At 59.4% G+C, this 17,683-nt stretch overlaps 2 protein-coding genes across 2 annotated transcripts in view; both read left to right on the top strand.

Annotated features, from left to right (window-relative positions):
• LOC142475385 (protein capicua homolog) overlaps positions 1 to 14,454 on the top strand; it is a 92,075-nt gene extending 77,621 nt beyond the window's left edge. Inside the window, exons 9-14 of the mRNA XM_075581300.1 lie at positions 2,167 to 2,558; positions 2,647 to 2,846; positions 6,048 to 6,202; positions 6,824 to 6,955; positions 7,050 to 7,181; positions 14,035 to 14,454. Coding sequence (XP_075437415.1) covers positions 2,167 to 2,558; positions 2,647 to 2,846; positions 6,048 to 6,202; positions 6,824 to 6,955; positions 7,050 to 7,181; positions 14,035 to 14,309 — 1,286 coding nt within the window. The 3' untranslated portion in view covers positions 14,310 to 14,454. The remainder of the gene's footprint in view (positions 1 to 2,166; positions 2,559 to 2,646; positions 2,847 to 6,047; positions 6,203 to 6,823; positions 6,956 to 7,049; positions 7,182 to 14,034) is intronic.
• Positions 14,453 to 17,683, top strand: part of LOC142475384 (uncharacterized) — a 7,734-nt gene continuing 4,503 nt past the window's right edge. The window contains exon 1 of the mRNA XM_075581299.1: positions 14,453 to 15,080. Coding sequence (XP_075437414.1) covers positions 14,453 to 15,080 — 628 coding nt within the window. The remainder of the gene's footprint in view (positions 15,081 to 17,683) is intronic.

Here is a 17,683-nt window from a genome sequence, read left to right as displayed (position 1 = left end):
TGGATGTGCCGGAGCGCTGTGATGCAGTTTCCAGCAAAAGGTCTTTCCTCTTACTCTCGGCTTCCGTGATAGAGGTTCGCACGCGGCTGTCACGTGTCAAGTCAATATTGAGCTGTAAGTCCCTTTCTTGCAGGCTTTCGCCGGTGTTAGCCCAGGCCAGGTAAGTGACGTATGCCTCTGACAGTCTTTGGTAGCGTGCGTGATCTATCTTTAATTGAGTTATTGCCTGCTCGAGCTGTTGTACAGAATTGCCAGCGCCGGCGACATTGCATACCCCAAGTGCGGTTGTTTCCCAGGCCAACTCTAATTTGGCGCGGTGCGCTTCAATGTCAGTCTCATATTTTTCGCGGGCCTTTTGTGTCAGTGTGACTGTCCGTTTGGGCCTTGCGCCTGCCTGCGCCTGTTGCGGTTGCGCGGCGTTCTCTGTGTCTGATTGATCGCTTTCCTGTGTGATGTCTGGTGAGGCTCTGAGTTCTGCCATGCTGTAGGTGTGTATAGGCCTTTTGCCAGTGCGTGTGGCGTGCGGTCTTTTTACCTTGTCAGCGATGGGCGTCTGTCTCAGATGATGCCGAGCGGTGTCCTGCAGCGTGCAGCGTAGGGGTAGCTGTACTCACAGGTGTCCGTTGGCTCTGACCCGTGTCCTGGCGGGTGTCCGGCAGCGTGGACCTTGATGGCGCTGGCCGTGGGAACGTGCGCAGGGGTAGGTGGGAAGGTGGCTCCTCACTGTAGGGCTGTGCAGAGGGTGGAGTCAGGCAGAGAAAGGCAGTTAGGTTTGTGTAAGAAGCACTGTATGTTGCAAGGCTGCTGTGCAGTGTAGGCTGCTGCTTGTCTGTTAAGGCTGCAGGCTGCGTGCAGTTTGCTGTGTAAGCTGCTTGCTTGTTTGTAAGGTTGCAGGCTTGTACTTTAGCATAAAGGCTGTGGGTAGCAGCTCCTCTGTGTGTGTCCCCAAGGCACACGGTCCTCTTTTTACTTTTCTGAAGCCAGGGACACATTTGATGTATGAATGGCTCCCGATAGCATTAACACAGTTCCCTTTTAAAGTTCCCTTTTAAATCACTCCAAGCCCTGTAATATTTCCTCCACTTTATTGGGAAAAGGCAGCAGGATACAGATACTTGTGGATGGTGTGTATTGGTGATTATTAGTTAGAAACCGGTAAAAAGAGATGGCCTCACCATGGGGGATAAACAGAGAAGGGGTTCTTTTTACTCACTGTCTCCAGGGTGGAAAAGGAAGTGAGGTGCAGTGTGGGTAAAGGAATAGTCTAGGGGCAGACCATGTCTGAACAAACAGGAGGGGGGGCAGACTAGCCCATTCTGGTGAGGATCTCAGAAACTGCAGTAGCAGCTCACTGATTCCATGCTCGCAGGCAAGGAGTGCAACATTGTTACATGTCACACAGGCACAGTATGTGTGTGCAGACTCCATGCAGCTGGGAATAAAATCTGACAGGCAGAAGCTGCAAAGGAGAGAGGGGGGTGAGTCAGAAATGTGGTTCTTGTTCCATGACACACGGTGTAATATGTCATGTGTACACACACACACACTAATATGTCATGTGTACACACACACGGTGTAATATGTCATGTGTTGTTGTGCATCTGAGGTTCTAATTTTAAGACCTGCTAAGGAACAGATGATTGTTATTATTCCCTGATATGTAAAACCATAGAATTCAAAGAGGGTGCACTTTCTTTTTCACACCACTGTATATGGGGAGGGTGTGTGTATGATACAGTGTGTATATGGGGGGCTGTATATATGGGGAGGGTGTGTGTATGATACAGTGTGTATATGGGGGGCTGTATATATGGGGAGGGTGTGTGTGTGTGTGTATATGGGGGGCTGTATATATGGGGAGGGTGTGTGTGTATATGGGGGCTGTATATATGGGTAGGGTGTGTGTGTGTATATGGGGGGCTGTATATATGGGGAGGGTGTGTGTATGATACAGTGTGTGTATATGGGGGGCTGTATATATGGGGAGGGTGTGTGTGTGTATATGGGGGGCTGTATATATGGGGAGGGTGTGTGTGTATATGGGGGGCTGTATATATGGGGAGGGTGTGTGTATAATACACTGTGTGTATATGGAAAAACACTGCTTCCAGCGCACTCACATAACGTATTTAATCCCACATGTACGTCACTCTCTGTCCCCCTCAGCTGCCTCTGTCACATTCAGTCTGGCGACCCCCAAGTCCCCACGGAACCTGCCGAAGCCCCCCCAGAAAGTGAAAGCTGCCATCGCTAGCATCCCGGTGGGGTCGTACGAAGCGAGCTCTCCCTCCCCATGTGTGCGCAGTGCCCCCCGCCCCTCTCCCCTCCCCCTCCGCGAGGAGACCCCCTCCCCCACGGACCCAGGGAGCCCCTTCCCGCCCTCCCGAGACCCCACGCAGGGGAAGCCGAGGCTGACGGCGGCAGAGGTTTGGGCAAAGAGCGCCACGGAGGAGAGGAATGCGGCGTCCCCTCTGCAGACCGGAGCCACCGTGCTCACCGATGACCAGAGGGAGTCCTTACACTCACCCACCCCGAGCGGGGGCAAGAAGGAGGCTGGGGTAACTGTCTGACGCCCGCCGACTATAGAACATACAAGCTGGGAGGGTAATCGTGTGTTCTGCGTGTGACGTGTGTGTCTCTGGTCAGTATTCCTCAGACTGGAGACTCGCCGCCCCGGACAGCCGTCCAGACCCAGCCAGCGCCCCGTCGGCCCCTCAGCTCCCCGTCTCAGACCAAGCCAGCGCCCCCGGCCCCTCTTCTGAGGCTCTGGACAGGAAGGAAGTCCCCGCCAAGAAAGTGAAGGTCCGACCGCCTCCCCTGAAGAAAACGTTCGACTCTGTGGACAAGTGAGTCCTGCAGGAAGGTGGCCCGGCATACGCCCCTCACGCCTCCCACTGACCTGCCCTCCCTGCCACGGGACTGCTCTCCCCCGCCACGGGACTGCCCTCCCCCGCCACGGGACTGCTCTCCCCCGCCACGGGACTGCTCTCCCCCGCCACGGGACTGCTCTCCCCCGCCACGGGACTGCCCTCCCCCGCCACGGGACTGCCCTCCCCGCCACGGGACTGCCCTCCCCCGCCACGGGACTGCTCTCCCCCGCCACGGGACTGCTCTCCCCCGCCACGGGACTGCTCTCCCCCGCCACGGGACTGCTCTCCCCCGCCACGGGACTGCCCTCCCCCGCCACGGGACTGCCCTCCCCGCCACGGGACTGCCCTCCCCCGCCACGGGACTGCTCTCCCCCGCCACAGGACTGCTTTCCTCCCCACCGCCAGTGCTCTCCCCACCATGTGACTGCTCCCTCCCCCTGACTGCTCTCCTCCCCGCCATGTGACCGCTCCCTCCCCTGCCTGCTCTCCTCCCCGCCATGTGACTGCTCCCTCCCCCTGCCTGCTCTCCTCCCCGCCATGTGACTGCTCCCTCCCCCTGACTGCTCTCGCTGTCTCTCTCAGCAGGGCCCTGTCGGAAGCAGACTTTGAGGAGCGCTTTGCTGCCTGCTCTCCTCCCCGCCATGTGACTGCTCCCTCCCCTGACTGCTCTCCTCCCCGCCATGTGACTGCTCCCTCCCCTGACTGCTCTCGCTGTCTCTCTCAGCAGGGCCCTGTCGGAAGCAGACTTTGAGGAGCGCTTTGCTGCCTGCTCTCCTCCCCGCCATGTGACTGCTCCCTCCCCTGACTGCTCTCCTCCCCGCCATGTGACCGCTCCCTCCCCTGCCTGCTCTCCTCCCCGCCATGTGACTGCTCCCTCCCCCTGACTGCTCTCGCTGTCTCTCTCAGCAGGGCCCTGTCGGAAGCAGACTTTGAGGAGCGCTTTGCTGCCTGCTCTCCTCCCCGCCATGTGACTGCTCCCTCCCCTGACTGCTCTCCTCCCCGCCATGTGACCGCTCCCTCCCCTGCCTGCTCTCCTCCCCGCCATGTGACCGCTCCCTCCCCCTGACTGCTCTCGCTGTCTCTCTCAGCAGGGCCCTGTCGGAAGCAGACTTTGAGGAGCACTTTGCTGCCTGCTCTCCTCCCCGCCATGTGACTGCTCCCTCCCCCTGCCTGCTCTCCTCCCCGCCATGTGACTGCTCCCTCCCCTGACTGCTCTCCTCCCCGCCATGTGACTGCTCCCTCCCCTGCCTGCTCTCCTCCCCGCCATGTGACTGCTCCCTCCCCCTGCCTGCTCTCCTCCCCGCCATGTGACTGCTCCCTCCCCCTGCCTGCTCTCCTCCCCGCCATGTGACTGCTCCCTCCCCTGACTGCTCTCGCTGTCTCTCTCAGCAGGGCCCTGTCGGAAGCAGACTTTGAGGAGCACTTTGCTGCCTGCTCTCCTCCCCGCCATGTGACTGCTCCCTCCCCCTGCCTGCTCTCCTCCCCGCCATGTGACTGCTCCCTCCCCTGACTGCTCTCCTCCCCGCCATGTGACTGCTCCCTCCCCCTGCCTGCTCTCCTCCCCGCCATGTGACTGCTCCCTCCCCTGACTGCTCTCGCTGTCTCTCTCAGCAGGGTCCTGTCGGAAGCAGACTTTGAGGAGCGCTTTGCTGCCTGCTCTCCTCCCCGCCATGTGACTGCTCCCTCCCCCTGCCTGCTCTCCTCCCCGCCATGTGACTGCTCCCTCCCCTGACTGCTCTCCTCCCCGCCATGTGACTGCTCCCTCCCCCTGCCTGCTCTCCTCCCCGCCATGTGACTGCTCCCTCCCCTGACTGCTCTCCTCCCCGCCATGTGACCGCTCCCTCCCCTGCCTGCTCTCCTCCCCGCCATGTGACTGCTCCCTCCCCCTGCCTGCTCTCCTCCCCGCCATGTGACTGCTCCCTCCCCTGACTGCTCTCCTCCCCGCCATGTGACCGCTCCCTCCCCTGCCTGCTCTCCTCCCCGCCATGTGACTGCTCCCTCCCCCTGCCTGCTCTCCTCCCCGCCATGTGACCGCTCCCTCCCCTGACTGCTCTCGCTGTCTCTCTCAGCAGGGTCCTGTCGGAAGCAGACTTTGAGGAGCGCTTTGCTGCCTGCTCTCCTCCCCGCCATGTGACTGCTCCCTCCCCTGCCTGCTCTCCTCCCCGCCATGTGACTGCTCCCTCCCCTGACTGCTCTCCTCCCCGCCATGTGACTGCTCCCTCCCCTGACTGCTCTCCTCCCCGCCATGTGACCGCTCCCTCCCCCTGACTGCTCTCGCTGTCTCTCTCAGCAGGGTCCTGTCGGAAGCAGACTTTGAGGAGCGCTTTGCTGCCTGCTCTCCTCCCCGCCATGTGACTGCTCCCTCCCCTGACTGCTCTCCTCCCCGCCATGTGACTGCTCCCTCCCCCTGCCTGCTCTCCTCCCCGCCATGTGACCGCTCCCTCCCCTGACTGCTCTCGCTGTCTCTCTCAGCAGGGTCCTGTCGGAAGCAGACTTTGAGGAGCGCTTTGCTGCCTGCTCTCCTCCCCGCCATGTGACTGCTCCCTCCCCCTGCCTGCTCTCCTCCCCGCCATGTGACTGCTCCCTCCCCCTGACTGCTCTCGCTGTCTCTCTCAGCAGGGCCCTGTCGGAAGCAGACTTTGAGGAGCGCTTTGCTGCCTGCTCTCCTCCCCGCCATGTGACTGCTCCCTCCCCCTGCCTGCTCTCCTCCCCGCCATGTGACTGCTCCCTCCCCTGACTGCTCTCCTCCCCGCCATGTGACTGCTCCCTCCCCCTGCCTGCTCTCCTCCCCGCCATGTGACTGCTCCCTCCCCTGACTGCTCTCCTCCCCGCCATGTGACTGCTCCCTCCCCTGACTGCTCTCGCTGTCTCTCTCAGCAGGGTCCTGTCGGAAGCAGACTTTGAGGAGCGCTTTGCTGCCTGCTCTCCTCCCCGCCATGTGACTGCTCCCTCCCCTGACTGCTCTCCTCCCCGCCATGTGACTGCTCCCTCCCCCTGCCTGCTCTCCTCCCCGCCATGTGACTGCTCCCTCCCCTGACTGCTCTCCTCCCCGCCATGTGACTGCTCCCTCCCCTGACTGCTCTCCTCCCCGCCATGTGACTGCTCCCTCCCCCTGCCTGCTCTCCTCCCCGCCATGTGACCGCTCCCTCCCCTGACTGCTCTCGCTGTCTCTCTCAGCAGGGTCCTGTCGGAAGCAGACTTTGAGGAGCGCTTTGCTGAGCTCCCGGAGTTTAAGCCGGAGGAGGTGCTACCCTCGCCCACGCTGCAGTCTCTCGCCACCTCTCCCCGCGCCATCCTGGGCAGCTACCGCAAGAAACGCAAAAACTCCACAGGTACCCCCGTATATATATCTGTGTGAGGGGGCAGATTGTGGGGTCCTGCAGCGGGGTCGGAGGTCACAGCCAGTTCTCTTCCTGCGGCGGGGTCGGAGGTCACAGCCAGTTCTCTCCTTGCGGCGGGGTCGGAGGTCAAAGCCAGTTCTCTTCTTGCGGCGGGGTCGGAGGTCACAGCCAGTTCTCTTCTTGCGGCGGGGTCGGAGGTCAAAGCCAGTTCTCTTCTTGCGGTGGGGTCGGAGGTCACGGTCTGTTCTCTTCCCGTGGCGGGGTCGGAAGTCACAGCCAGTTCTCTTCCTGCGGCGGGGTCGGAGGTCACAGCCAGTTCTCTTCGTGCGGCGGGGTCGGAGGTCACAGTCTGTTCTCTTCCAACGGCGGGGTTGGAGGTCATGGCCAGTTCACTTCCTGCGGCGGGGTCGGAGGTCACAGTCTGTTCTCTTGCCGCGGCGGGGTCGGAGGTCACAGCCAGTTCTCTTGGCGGGGTCGGAGGTCACGGTCTTTCTCTTCCCGCAGCGGGGTTGGAGGTCACGGTCTGTTCTCTTCCAACGGCGGGGTCGGAGGTCATGGCCAGTTCGCTTCCTGCGGCGGGGTCAGAGGTCACAGTCTGTTCTCTTCCCGCAGACCTGGACTCCTCCACAGAAGATCCCATCTCTCCCAAGAGAAAGATGAGGAGACGCTCCAGCTGCAGCTCCGAGCCCAACACCCCGAAGAGCGCCAAGTGCGAGGGCGACATCTTCACCTTCGAGAGGACAGGTAGGGACCATCCCCAGCACCACGGTCAGCTTCCATGGGACCCATGAGGGGCGGCAGTGTTGCAGCGTCACACCTCCCCATCTCTCCCCCGCAGGCAGTGAGGCGGAGGATATGCTGGCAGAGATGGAGTATGATAAGGTTCCGTACTCGTCTCTGCGTCGGACTTTGGACCAGAGACGCGCGCTGGTGATGCAGCTGTTCCAGGAGCACGGCTTCTTCCCATCCTGTGAGACGCGCAGGGAGAGGGGGCGCGCGCGTGTGTGTGTGTGTGTGCGCGCGCGTGCTGTTATGTATTGATCTCATCCCACTCGTTCCCTCCAGTTTGTAGAATGTGTGTTGTGGTGTTGGGACGGGGATGTTGTTGTGCAGTGTGTGTTGGGACGGGGATGTTGTTGTGCAGTGTGTGTTGGGACGGGGATGTTGTTGTGCAGTGTGTGTTGGGACGGGGATGTTGTTGTGCAGTGTGTGTTGGGACGGGGATGTTGTTGTGCAGTGTGTGTTGGGACGGGGATGTTGTTGTGCAGTGTGTGTTGGGACGGGGATGTTGTTGTGCAGTGTGTGTTGGGACGGGGATGTTGTTGTGCAGTGTGTGTTGGGACGGGAATGTTGTTGTGCAGTGTGTGTTGGGACGGGGATGTTGTTGTGCAGCGTGTGTTGGGACGGGGATGTTGTTGTGCAGTGTGTGTTGGGACGGGGATGTTGTTGTGCAGTGTGTGTTGGGACGGGGATGTTGTTGTGCAGTGTGTGTTGGGACGGGGATGTTGTTGTGCAGTGTGTGTTGGGACGGGGATGTTGTTGTGCAGTGTGTGTTGGGACGGGGATGTTGTTGTGCAGTGTGTGTTGGGACGGGAATGTTGTTGTGCAGTGTGTGTTGGGACGGGGATGTTGTTGTGCAGTGTGTGTTGGGACGGGGATGTTGTTGTGCAGTGTGTGTTGGGACGGGGATGTTGTTGTGCAGTGTGTGTTGGGACGGGGATGTTGTTGTGCAGTGTGTGTTGGGACGGGGATGTTGTTGTGCAGTGTGTGTTGGGACGGGGATGTTGTTGTGCAGTGTGTGTTGGGACGGGGATGTTGTTGTGCAGTGTGTGTTGGGACGGGGATGATGTTGTGCAGTGTGTGTTGGGACGGGAATGTTGTTGTGCAGTGTGTGTTGGGACGGGAATGTTGTTGTGCAGTGTGTGTTGGGACGGGGATGTTGTTGTGCAGTGTGTGTTGGGACGGGGATGTTGTTGTGCAGCGTGTGTTGGGACAGGAATGTTGTTGTGCAGTGTGTGTTGGGACGGGGATGTTGTTGTGCAGTGTGTGTTGGGACGGGAATGTTGTTGTGCAGTGTGTGTTGGGACGGGGATGTTGTTGTGCAGTGTGTGTTGGGACGGGGATGTTGTTGTGCAGCGTGTGTTGGGACGGGGATGTTGTTGTGCAGTGTGTGTTGGGACGGGGATGTTGTTGTGCAGTGTGTGTTGGGACGGGGATGTTGTTGTGCAGTGTGTGTTGGGACGGGAATGTTGTTGTGCAGTGTGTGTTGGGACGGGGATGTTGTTGTGCAGTGTGTGTTGGGACGGGGATGTTGTTGTGCAGTGTGTGTTGTGACGGGGATGTTGTTGTGCAGTGTGTGTTGGGACGGGGATGTTGTTGTGCAGTGTGTGTTGGGACGGGGATGTTGTTGTGCAGTGTGTGTTGGGACGGGGATGTTGTTGTGCAGTGTGTGTTGGGACGGGGATGTTGTTGTGCAGCGTGTGTTGGGACGGGGATGTTGTTGTGCAGTGTGTGTTGGGACGGGGATGTTGTTGTGCAGCGTGTGTTGGGACGGGGATGTTGTTGTGCAGTGTGTGTTGGGACGGGGATGTTGTTGTGCAGTGTGTGTTGGGACGGGGATGTTGTTGTGCAGCGTGTGTTGGGACGGGGATGTTGTTGTGCATTGTGTGTTGGGACGGGGATGTTGTTGTGCAGTGTGTGTTGGGACGGGAATGTTGTTGTGCAGTGTGTGTTGGGACGGGGATGTTGTTGTGCAGTGTGTGTTGGGACGGGGATGTTGTTGTGCAGCGTGTGTTGGGACGGGGATGTTGTTGTGCATTGTGTGTTGGGACGGGGATGTTGTTGTGCAGTGTGTGTTGGGACGGGGATGTTGTTGTGCAGTGTGTGTTGGGACGGGGATGTTGTTGTGCAGTGTGTGTTGGGACGGGGATGTTGTTGTGCAGTGTGTGTTGGGACGGGGATGTTGTTGTGCAGTGTGTGTTGGGACGGGGATGTTGTTGTGCAGCGTGTGTTGGGACGGAGATGTTGTTGTGCAGTGTGTGTTGGGACGGAGATGTTGTTGTGCAGTGTGTGTTGGGACGGGGATGTTGTTGTGCAGTGTGTGTTGGGACGGGGATGTTGTTGTGCAGCGTGTGTTGGGACGGGGATGTTGTTGTGCAGCGTGTGTTGGGACGGGGATGTTGTTGTGCAGCGTGTGTTGGGACGGGGATGTTGTTGTGCAGCGTGTGTTGGGACGGGGATGTTGTTGTGCAGTGTGTGTTGGGACGGGGATGTTGTTGTGCAGTGTGTGTTGGGACGGGGATGTTGTTGTGCAGTGTGTGTTGGGACGGGGATGTTGTTGTGCAGTGTGTGTTGGGACGGGGATGTTGTTGTGCAGCGTGTGTTGGGACGGGGATGTTGTTGTGCAGCGTGTGTTGGGACGGGGATGTTGTTGTGCAGCGTGTGTTGGGACGGGGATGTTGTTGTGCAGTGTGTGTTGGGACGGGAATGTTGTTGTGCAGTGTGTGTTGGGACGGGGATGTTGTTGTGCAGTGTGTGTTGGGACGGGGATGTTGTTGTGCAGCGTGTGTTGGGACGGGGATGTTGTTGTGCAGCGTGTGTTGGGACGGGGATGTTGTTGTGCAGTGTGTGTTGGGACGGGAATGTTGTTGTGCAGTGTGTGTTGGGACGGGGATGTTGTTGTGCAGTGTGTGTTGGGACGGGGATGTTGTTGTGCAGTGTGTGTTGGGACGGGGATGTTGTTGTGCAGTGTGTGTTGGGACGGGGATGTTGTTGTGCAGTGTGTGTTGGGACGGGGATGTTGTTGTGCAGTGTGTGTTGGGACGGGGATGTTGTTGTGCAGTGTGTGTTGGGACGGGGATGTTGTTGTGCAGTGTGTGTTGGGACGGGAATGTTCTTGTGCAGTGTGTGTTGGGACGGGGATGTTGTTGTGCAGTGTGTGTTGGGACGGGGATGTTGTTGTGCAGCGTGTGTTGGGACGGGGATGTTGTTGTGCAGTGTGTGTTGGGACGGGGATGTTGTTGTGCAGTGTGTGTTGGGACGGGGATGTTGTTGTGCAGCGTGTGTTGGGACGGGGATGTTGTTGTGCAGTGTGTGTTGGGACGGGGATGTTGTTGTGCAGCGTGTGTTGGGACGGGGATGTTGTTGTTGTGTGTGTGTTGGGACGGGGATGTTGTTGTGCAGTGTGTGTTGGGACGGGGATGTTGTTGTGCAGTGTGTGTTGGGACGGGGATGTTGTTGTGCAGTGTGTGTTGGGACGGGAATGTTGTTGTGCAGTGTGTGTTGGGACGGGGATGTTGTTGTGCAGTGTGTGTTGGGACGGGGATGTTGTTGTGCAGTGTGTGTTGGGACGGGGATGTTGTTGTGCAGTGTGTGTTGGGACGGGGATGTTGTTGTGCAGTGTGTGTTGGGACGGGGATGTTGTTGTGCAGTGTGTGTTGGGACGGGGATGTTGTTGTGCAGTGTGTGTTGGGACGGGGATGTTGTTGTGCAGCGTGTGTTGGGACGGGAATGTTGTTGTGCAGCGTGTGTTGGGACGGGAATGTTGTTGTGCAGCGTGTGTTGGGACGGGGATGTTGTTGTGCAGTGTGTGTTGGGACGGGAATGTTGTTGTGCAGTGTGTGTTGGGACGGGGATGTTGTTGTGCAGTGTGTGTTGGGACGGGGATGTTGTTGTGCAGTGTGTGTTGGGACGGGGATGTTGTTGTGCAGTGTGTGTTGGGACGGGAATGTTGTTGTGCAGTGTGTGTTGGGACGGGGATGTTGTTGTGCAGTGTGTGTTGGGACGGGGATGTTGTTGTGCAGTGTGTGTTGGGACGGGGATGTTGTTGTGCAGTGTGTGTTGGGACGGGGATGTTGTTGTGCAGTGTGTGTTGGGACGGGGATGTTGTTGTGCAGTGTGTGTTGGGACGGGGATGTTGTTGTGCAGTGTGTGTTGGGACGGGGATGTTGTTGTGCAGTGTGTGTTGGGACGGGGATGTTGTTGTGCAGTGTGTGTTGGGACGGGGATGTTGTTGTGCAGTGTGTGTTGGGACGGGGATGTTGTTGTGCAGTGTGTGTTGGGACGGGGATGTTGTTGTGCAGTGTGTGTTGGGACGGGGATGTTGTTGTGCAGTGTGTGTTGGGACGGGGATGTTGTTGTGCAGTGTGTGTTGGGACGGGGATGTTGTTGTGCAGCGTGTGTTGGGACGGGGATGTTGTTGTGCAGTGTGTGTTGGGACGGGGATGTTGTTGTGCAGTGTGTGTTGGGACAGGAATGTTGTTGTGCAGTGTGTGTTGGGACGGGGATGTTGTTGTGCAGTGTGTGTTGGGACGGGGATGTTGTTGTGCAGTGTGTGTTGGGACGGGGATGTTGTTGTGCAGTGTGTGTTGGGACGGGGATGATGTTGTGCAGTGTGTGTTGGGACGGGAATGTTGTTGTGCAGTGTGTGTTGGGACGGGGATGTTGTTGTGCAGTGTGTGTTGGGACGGGGATGTTGTTGTGCAGTGTGTGTTGGGACGGGGATGTTGTTGTGCAGCGTGTGTTGGGACGGGGATGTTGTTGTGCAGTGTGTGTTGGGACGGGGATGTTGTTGTGCAGTGTGTGTTGGGACAGGAATGTTGTTGTGCAGTGTGTGTTGGGACGGGGATGTTGTTGTGCAGTGTGTGTTGGGACGGGGATGTTGTTGTGCAGCGTGTGTTGGGACGGGGATGTTGTTGTGCAGTGTGTGTTGGGACGGGGATGTTGTTGTGCAGTGTGTGTTGGGACGGGGATGTTGTTGTGCAGTGTGTGTTGGGACGGGGATGTTGTTGTGCAGTGTGTGTTGGGACGGGGATGTTGTTGTGCAGTGTGTGTTGGGACGGGGATGTTGTTGTGCAGTGTGTGTTGGGACGGGGATGTTGTTGTGCAGTGTGTGTTGGGACGGGGATGTTGTTGTGCAGTGTGTGTTGGGACGGGGATGTTGTTGTGCAGTGTGTGTTGGGACGGGGATGTTGTTGTGCAGTGTGTGTTGGGACGGGGATGTTGTTGTGCAGTGTGTGTTGGGACGGGGATGTTGTTGTGCAGTGTGTGTTGGGACGGGGATGTTGTTGTGCAGCGTGTGTTGGGACGGGGATGTTGTTGTGCAGTGTGTGTTGGGACGGGGATGTTGTTGTGCAGTGTGTGTTGGGACGGGGATGTTGTTGTGCAGTGTGTGTTGGGACGGGGATGTTGTTGTGCAGCGTGTGTTGGGACGGGGATGTTGTTGTGCAGCGTGTGTTGGGACGGGGATGTTGTTGTGCAGTGTGTGTTGGGACGGGGATGTTGTTGTGCAGCGTGTGTTGGGACGGGGATGTTGTTGTGCAGTGTGTGTTGGGACGGGGATGTTGTTGTGCAGCGTGTGTTGGGACGGGGATGTTGTTGTGCAGTGTGTGTTGGGACGGGGATGTTGTTGTGCAGTGTGTGTTGGGACGGGGATGTTGTTGTGCAGTGTGTGTTGGGACGGGGATGTTGTTGTGCAGTGTGTGTTGGGACGGGGATGTTGTTGTGCAGTGTGTGTTGGGACGGGGATGTTGTTGTGCAGCGTGTGTTGGGACGGGGATGTTGTTGTGCAGTGTGTGTTGGGACGGGGATGTTGTTGTGCAGTGTGTGTTGGGACGGGGATGTTGTTGTGCAGTGTGTGTTGGGACGGGAATGTTGTTGTGCAGTGTGTGTTGGGACGGGAATGTTGTTGTGCAGTGTGTGTTGGGACGGGGATGTTGTTGTGCAGTGTGTGTTGGGACGGGGATGTTGTTGTGCAGTGTGTGTTGGGACGGGGATGTTGTTGTGCAGCGTGTGTTGGGACGGGGATGTTGTTGTGCAGTGTGTGTTGGGACGGGGATGTTGTTGTGCAGTGTGTGTTGGGACGGGGATGTTGTTGTGCAGTGTGTGTTGGGACGGGGATGTTGTTGTGCAGCGTGTGTTGGGACGGGGATGTTGTTGTGCAGTGTGTGTTGGGACGGGGATGTTGTTGTGCAGTGTGTGTTGGGACGGGGATGTTGTTGTGCAGTGTGTGTTGGGACGGGGATGTTGTTGTGCAGTGTGTGTTGGGACGGGGATGTTGTTGTGCAGTGTGTGTTGGGACGGGGATGTTGTTGTGCAGCGTGTGTTGGGACGGGGATGTTGTTGTGCAGTGTGTGTTGGGACGGGGATGTTGTGCAGCGTGTGTTGGGACGGGGATGTTGTTGTGCAGTGTGTGTTGGGACGGGGATGTTGTTGTGCAGCGTGTGTTGGGACGGGGATGTTGTTGTGCAGTGTGTGTTGGGACGGGAATGTTGTTGTGCAGTGTGTGTTGGGACGGGGATGTTGTTGTGCAGTGTGTGTTGGGACGGGGATGTTGTTGTGCAGTGTGTGTTGGGACGGGGATGTTGTTGTGCAGTGTGTGTTGGGACGGGGATGTTGTTGTGCAGTGTGTGTTGGGACGGGAATGTTGTTGTGCAGTGTGTGTTGGGACGGGGATGTTGTTGTGCAGTGTGTGTTGGGACGGGGATGTTGTTGTGCAGTGTGTGTTGGGACGGGGATGTTGTTGTGCAGTGTGTGTTGGGACGGGGATGTTGTTGTGCAGTGTGTGTTGGGACGGGGATGTTGTTGTGCAGTGTGTGTTGGGACGGGGATGTTGTTGTGCAGTGTGTTTTGGGACGGGGATGTTGTTGTGCAGTGTGTGTTGGGACGGGGATGTTGTTGTGCAGCGTGTGTTGGGACGGGAATGTTGTTGTGCAGTGTGTGTTGGGACGGGGATGTTGTTGTGCAGTGTGTTGGGACGGGGATGTTGTTGTGCAGTGTGTTTTGGGACTGACCCCCTTTCTCTGACCCCCTTTCTCTGACCCCAGCTCAGGCCACGGCTACTTTCCAGTCTCGCTTCTCTGACATCTTCCCCACCAAGGTCTGTCTGCAGCTGAAGATCCGCGAGGTGCGACAGAAGATCATGCAGTCAGCGACCCCCTCAGAGCCCCCCAACTTCCCTGAGCACCCCTCACCCAGCACCTCCGAGGCCGGCCCCTCTGAAATGCAGCCCCCCCATGATTCTGTGCTGCGGCCTAGTGAGCCCCCGGAGACCGGCTGGGAGGGCAGCCAGGAGTCCCCCGAACCCTCCGGCACAAGATGAGGCGTTAGGGGAGACCCCCATGTATAAGCACCCACTGAATCCGGAGGCTGGAAGGATACCTTCCCCAAACTGTGTTACCCCTGATGCACCTCCGGGGGGTGAGAGCGGGGAGCACAGGCGCTCTCCTCACGCACAGACAATCCATGCACGGGCAGAACATGCACCCAGTGTGGGCAGTGCCACCCCCCGTCATGCACATGCGAGTGCCACCCCCATTATCCAGAGACACGGGCAGTGCCACCCCCATTATCCAGAGACACGGGCAGTGCCACCCCCATTATCCAGAGACACGGGCAGTGCCACCCCCATTATCCAGAGACACGGGCAGTGCCACCCCCATTATCCAGAGACACGGGCAGTGCCACCCCCATTATCCAGAGACACGGGCAGTGCCACCCCCATTATCCAGAGACACGGGCAGTGCCACCCCCATTATCCAGAGACACGGGCAGTGCCACCCCCATTATCCAGAGACACGGGCAGTGCCACCCTCCGGCACCCAGAGGCACACGGGCAGTGCCACCCTCCGGCATCCAGACACGGGCAGTGCCACCCTCCGGCATCCAGAGACACGGGCAGTGCCACCCTCCGGCATCCAGAGGCACACGGGCAGTGCCACCCTCCGGCATCCAGAGGCACACGGGCAGTGCCACCCTCCGGCATCCAGAGGCACACGGGCAGTGCCACCCTCCGGCATCCAGAGGCACACGGGCAGTGCCACCCTCCGGCATCCAGAGGCACACGGGCAGTGCCACCCTCCGGCATCCAGAGGCACACGGGCAGTGCCACCCTCCGGCATCCAGACACGGGCAGTGCCACCCTCCGACATCCAGACACGGGCAGTGCCACCCTCCGACATACAGACACGGGCAGTGCCACCCTCCGACATACAGACACGGGCAGTGCCACCCTCCGACATAGACACGGGCAGTGCCACCCTCCGACATACAGAGGCACACGGGCAGTGCCACCCTCCGACATACAGACACGGGCAGTGCCACCCTCCGACATACAGACACGGGCAGTGCCACCCTCCGACATACAGAGGCACACGGGCAGTGCCACCCTCCGACATAGACACGGGCAGTGCCACCCTCCGACATACAGACACGGGCAGTGCCACCCTCCGACATACAGAGGCACACGGGCAGTGCCACCCTCCGGCATCCAGAGGCACACGGGCAGTGCCACCCTCCGGCATCCAGAGGCACACGGGCAGTGCCACCCTCCGACATACAGAGGCACACGGGCAGTGCCACCCTCCGACATACAGACACGGGCAGTGCCACCCTCCGACATACAGAGGCACACGGGCAGTGCCACCCTCCGACATACAGAGGCACACGGGCAGTGCCACCCTCCGACATACAGACACGGGCAGTGCCACCCTCCGACATACAGACACGGGCAGTGCCACCCTCCGACATACAGACACGGGCAGTGCCACCCTCCGACATACAGACACGGGCAGTGCCACCCTCCGACATCCAGAGGCACACGGGCAGTGCCACCCTCCGACATACAGACACGGGCAGTGCCACCCTCCGACATACAGACACGGGCAGTGCCACCCTCCGACATAGACACGGGCAGTGCCACCCTCCGACATACAGAGGCACACGAGCAGTGCCACCCTCCGACATACAGACACGGGCAGTGCCACCCTCCGACATACAGAGGCACACGGGCAGTGCCACCCTCCGACATACAGAGGCACACGGGCAGTGCCACCCTCCGACATACAGAGGCACACGGGCAGTGCCACCCTCCGACATAGACACGGGCAGTGCCACCCTCCGACATACAGACACGGGCAGTGCCACCCTCCGACATACAGACACGGGCAGTGCCACCCTCCGACATACAGAGGCACACGGGCAGTGCCACCCTCCGGCACCCAGAGGCACACGGGCAGTGCCACCCTCCGACATACAGACACGGGCAGTGCCACCCTCCGACATCCAGACACGGGCAGTGCCACCCTCCGACATACAGACACGGGCAGTGCCACCCTCCGACATACAGACACGGGCAGTGCCACCCTCCGACATACAGACACGGGCAGTGCCACCCTCCGACATACAGACACGGGCAGTGCCACCCTCCGACATACAGACACAGGCTTTGCCACCCTCCGACATCCAGAGAGACATGGGCAATGCCAACCAGCATCATGCATACAGTGATATCTGTCCTGGGCGAGACACACACAGTGTTGGGGAGACTCTGGAGGCTTCTCCATTGTAATGACAGTGACATGAAATAGTGAGCATTAGAGAGGTTGGGACTGAGGGGAGCAGTGAGGTGTGTGTGTGTGCCTGAGGGGAGCAGCGAGGTGTGTGTGTGTGCCTGAGGGGAGCAGCGAGGTGTGTGTGTGTGCCTGAGGGGAGCAGTGAGGTGTGTGTGTGCCTGAGGGGAGCAGCGAGGTGTGTGTGTGCCTGAGGGGAGCAGTGAGGTGTGTGTGTGCCTGAGGGGAGCAGCGAGGTCTGCGTGTGTGCCTGAGGGGAGCAGCGAGGTGTGTGTGTGTGCCTGAGGGGAGCAGCGAGGTGTGTGTGTGCCTGAGGGGAGCAGCGAGGTGTGTGTGTGCCTGAGGGGAGCAGCGAGGTGTGTGTGTGCCTGAGGGGAGCAGCGAGGTGTGTGTGTGCCTGAGGGGAGCAGCGAGGTGTGTGTGCCTGAGGGGAGCAGCGAGGTGTGTGTGTGCCTGAGGGGAGCAGCGAGGTGTGTGTGTGTGTGCCTGAGGGGAGCAGCGAGGTCTGTGTGTGCCTGAGGGGAGCAGCGAGGTGTGTGTGCCTGAGGGGAGCAGTGAGGTGTGTGTGTGCCTGAGGGGAGCAGCGTGGTCTGTGTGTGCCTGAGGGGAGCAGTGAGGTGTGTGTGTGCCTGAGGGGAGCAGCGAGGTGTGTGTGCCTGAGGGGAGCAGCGAGGTGTGTGTGCCTGAGGGGAGCAGCGAGGTGTGTGTGCGCCTGAGGGGAGCAGCGAGGTGTGTGTGCGCCTGAGGGGAGCAGCGAGGTGTGTGTGCCTGAGGGGAGTAGCAAGGTGTGTGTGCCTGAGGGGAGCAGCGAGGTGTGTGTGCCTGAGGGGAGCAGCAAGGTCTGTGTGTGTGCCTGAGGGGAGCAGCGAGGTGTGTGTGTGCCTGAGGGGAGCAGCGAGGTGTGTGTGTGTGTGCCTGAGGGGAGCAGCGAGGTCTGTGTGTGTGTGTGCCTGAGGGGAGCAGCGAGGTGTGTGTGCGCCTGAGGGGAGCAGCGAGGTGTGTGTGCGCCTGAGGGGAGCAGCGAGGTGTGTGTGCCTGAGGGGAGTAGCAAGGTGTGTGTGCCTGAGGGGAGCAGCGAGGTGTGTGTGCCTGAGGGGAGCAGCAAGGTCTGTGTGTGTGCCTGAGG

This window comes from Ascaphus truei, unplaced genomic scaffold, assembly GCF_040206685.1.
Source record: "Ascaphus truei isolate aAscTru1 unplaced genomic scaffold, aAscTru1.hap1 HAP1_SCAFFOLD_1202, whole genome shotgun sequence".
NCBI lineage: Eukaryota > Metazoa > Chordata > Amphibia > Anura > Ascaphidae > Ascaphus > Ascaphus truei.
The sequence above is the reverse complement of the archived record's forward strand: the minus strand, read 5'-3'. Positions and strand labels throughout refer to the sequence as shown.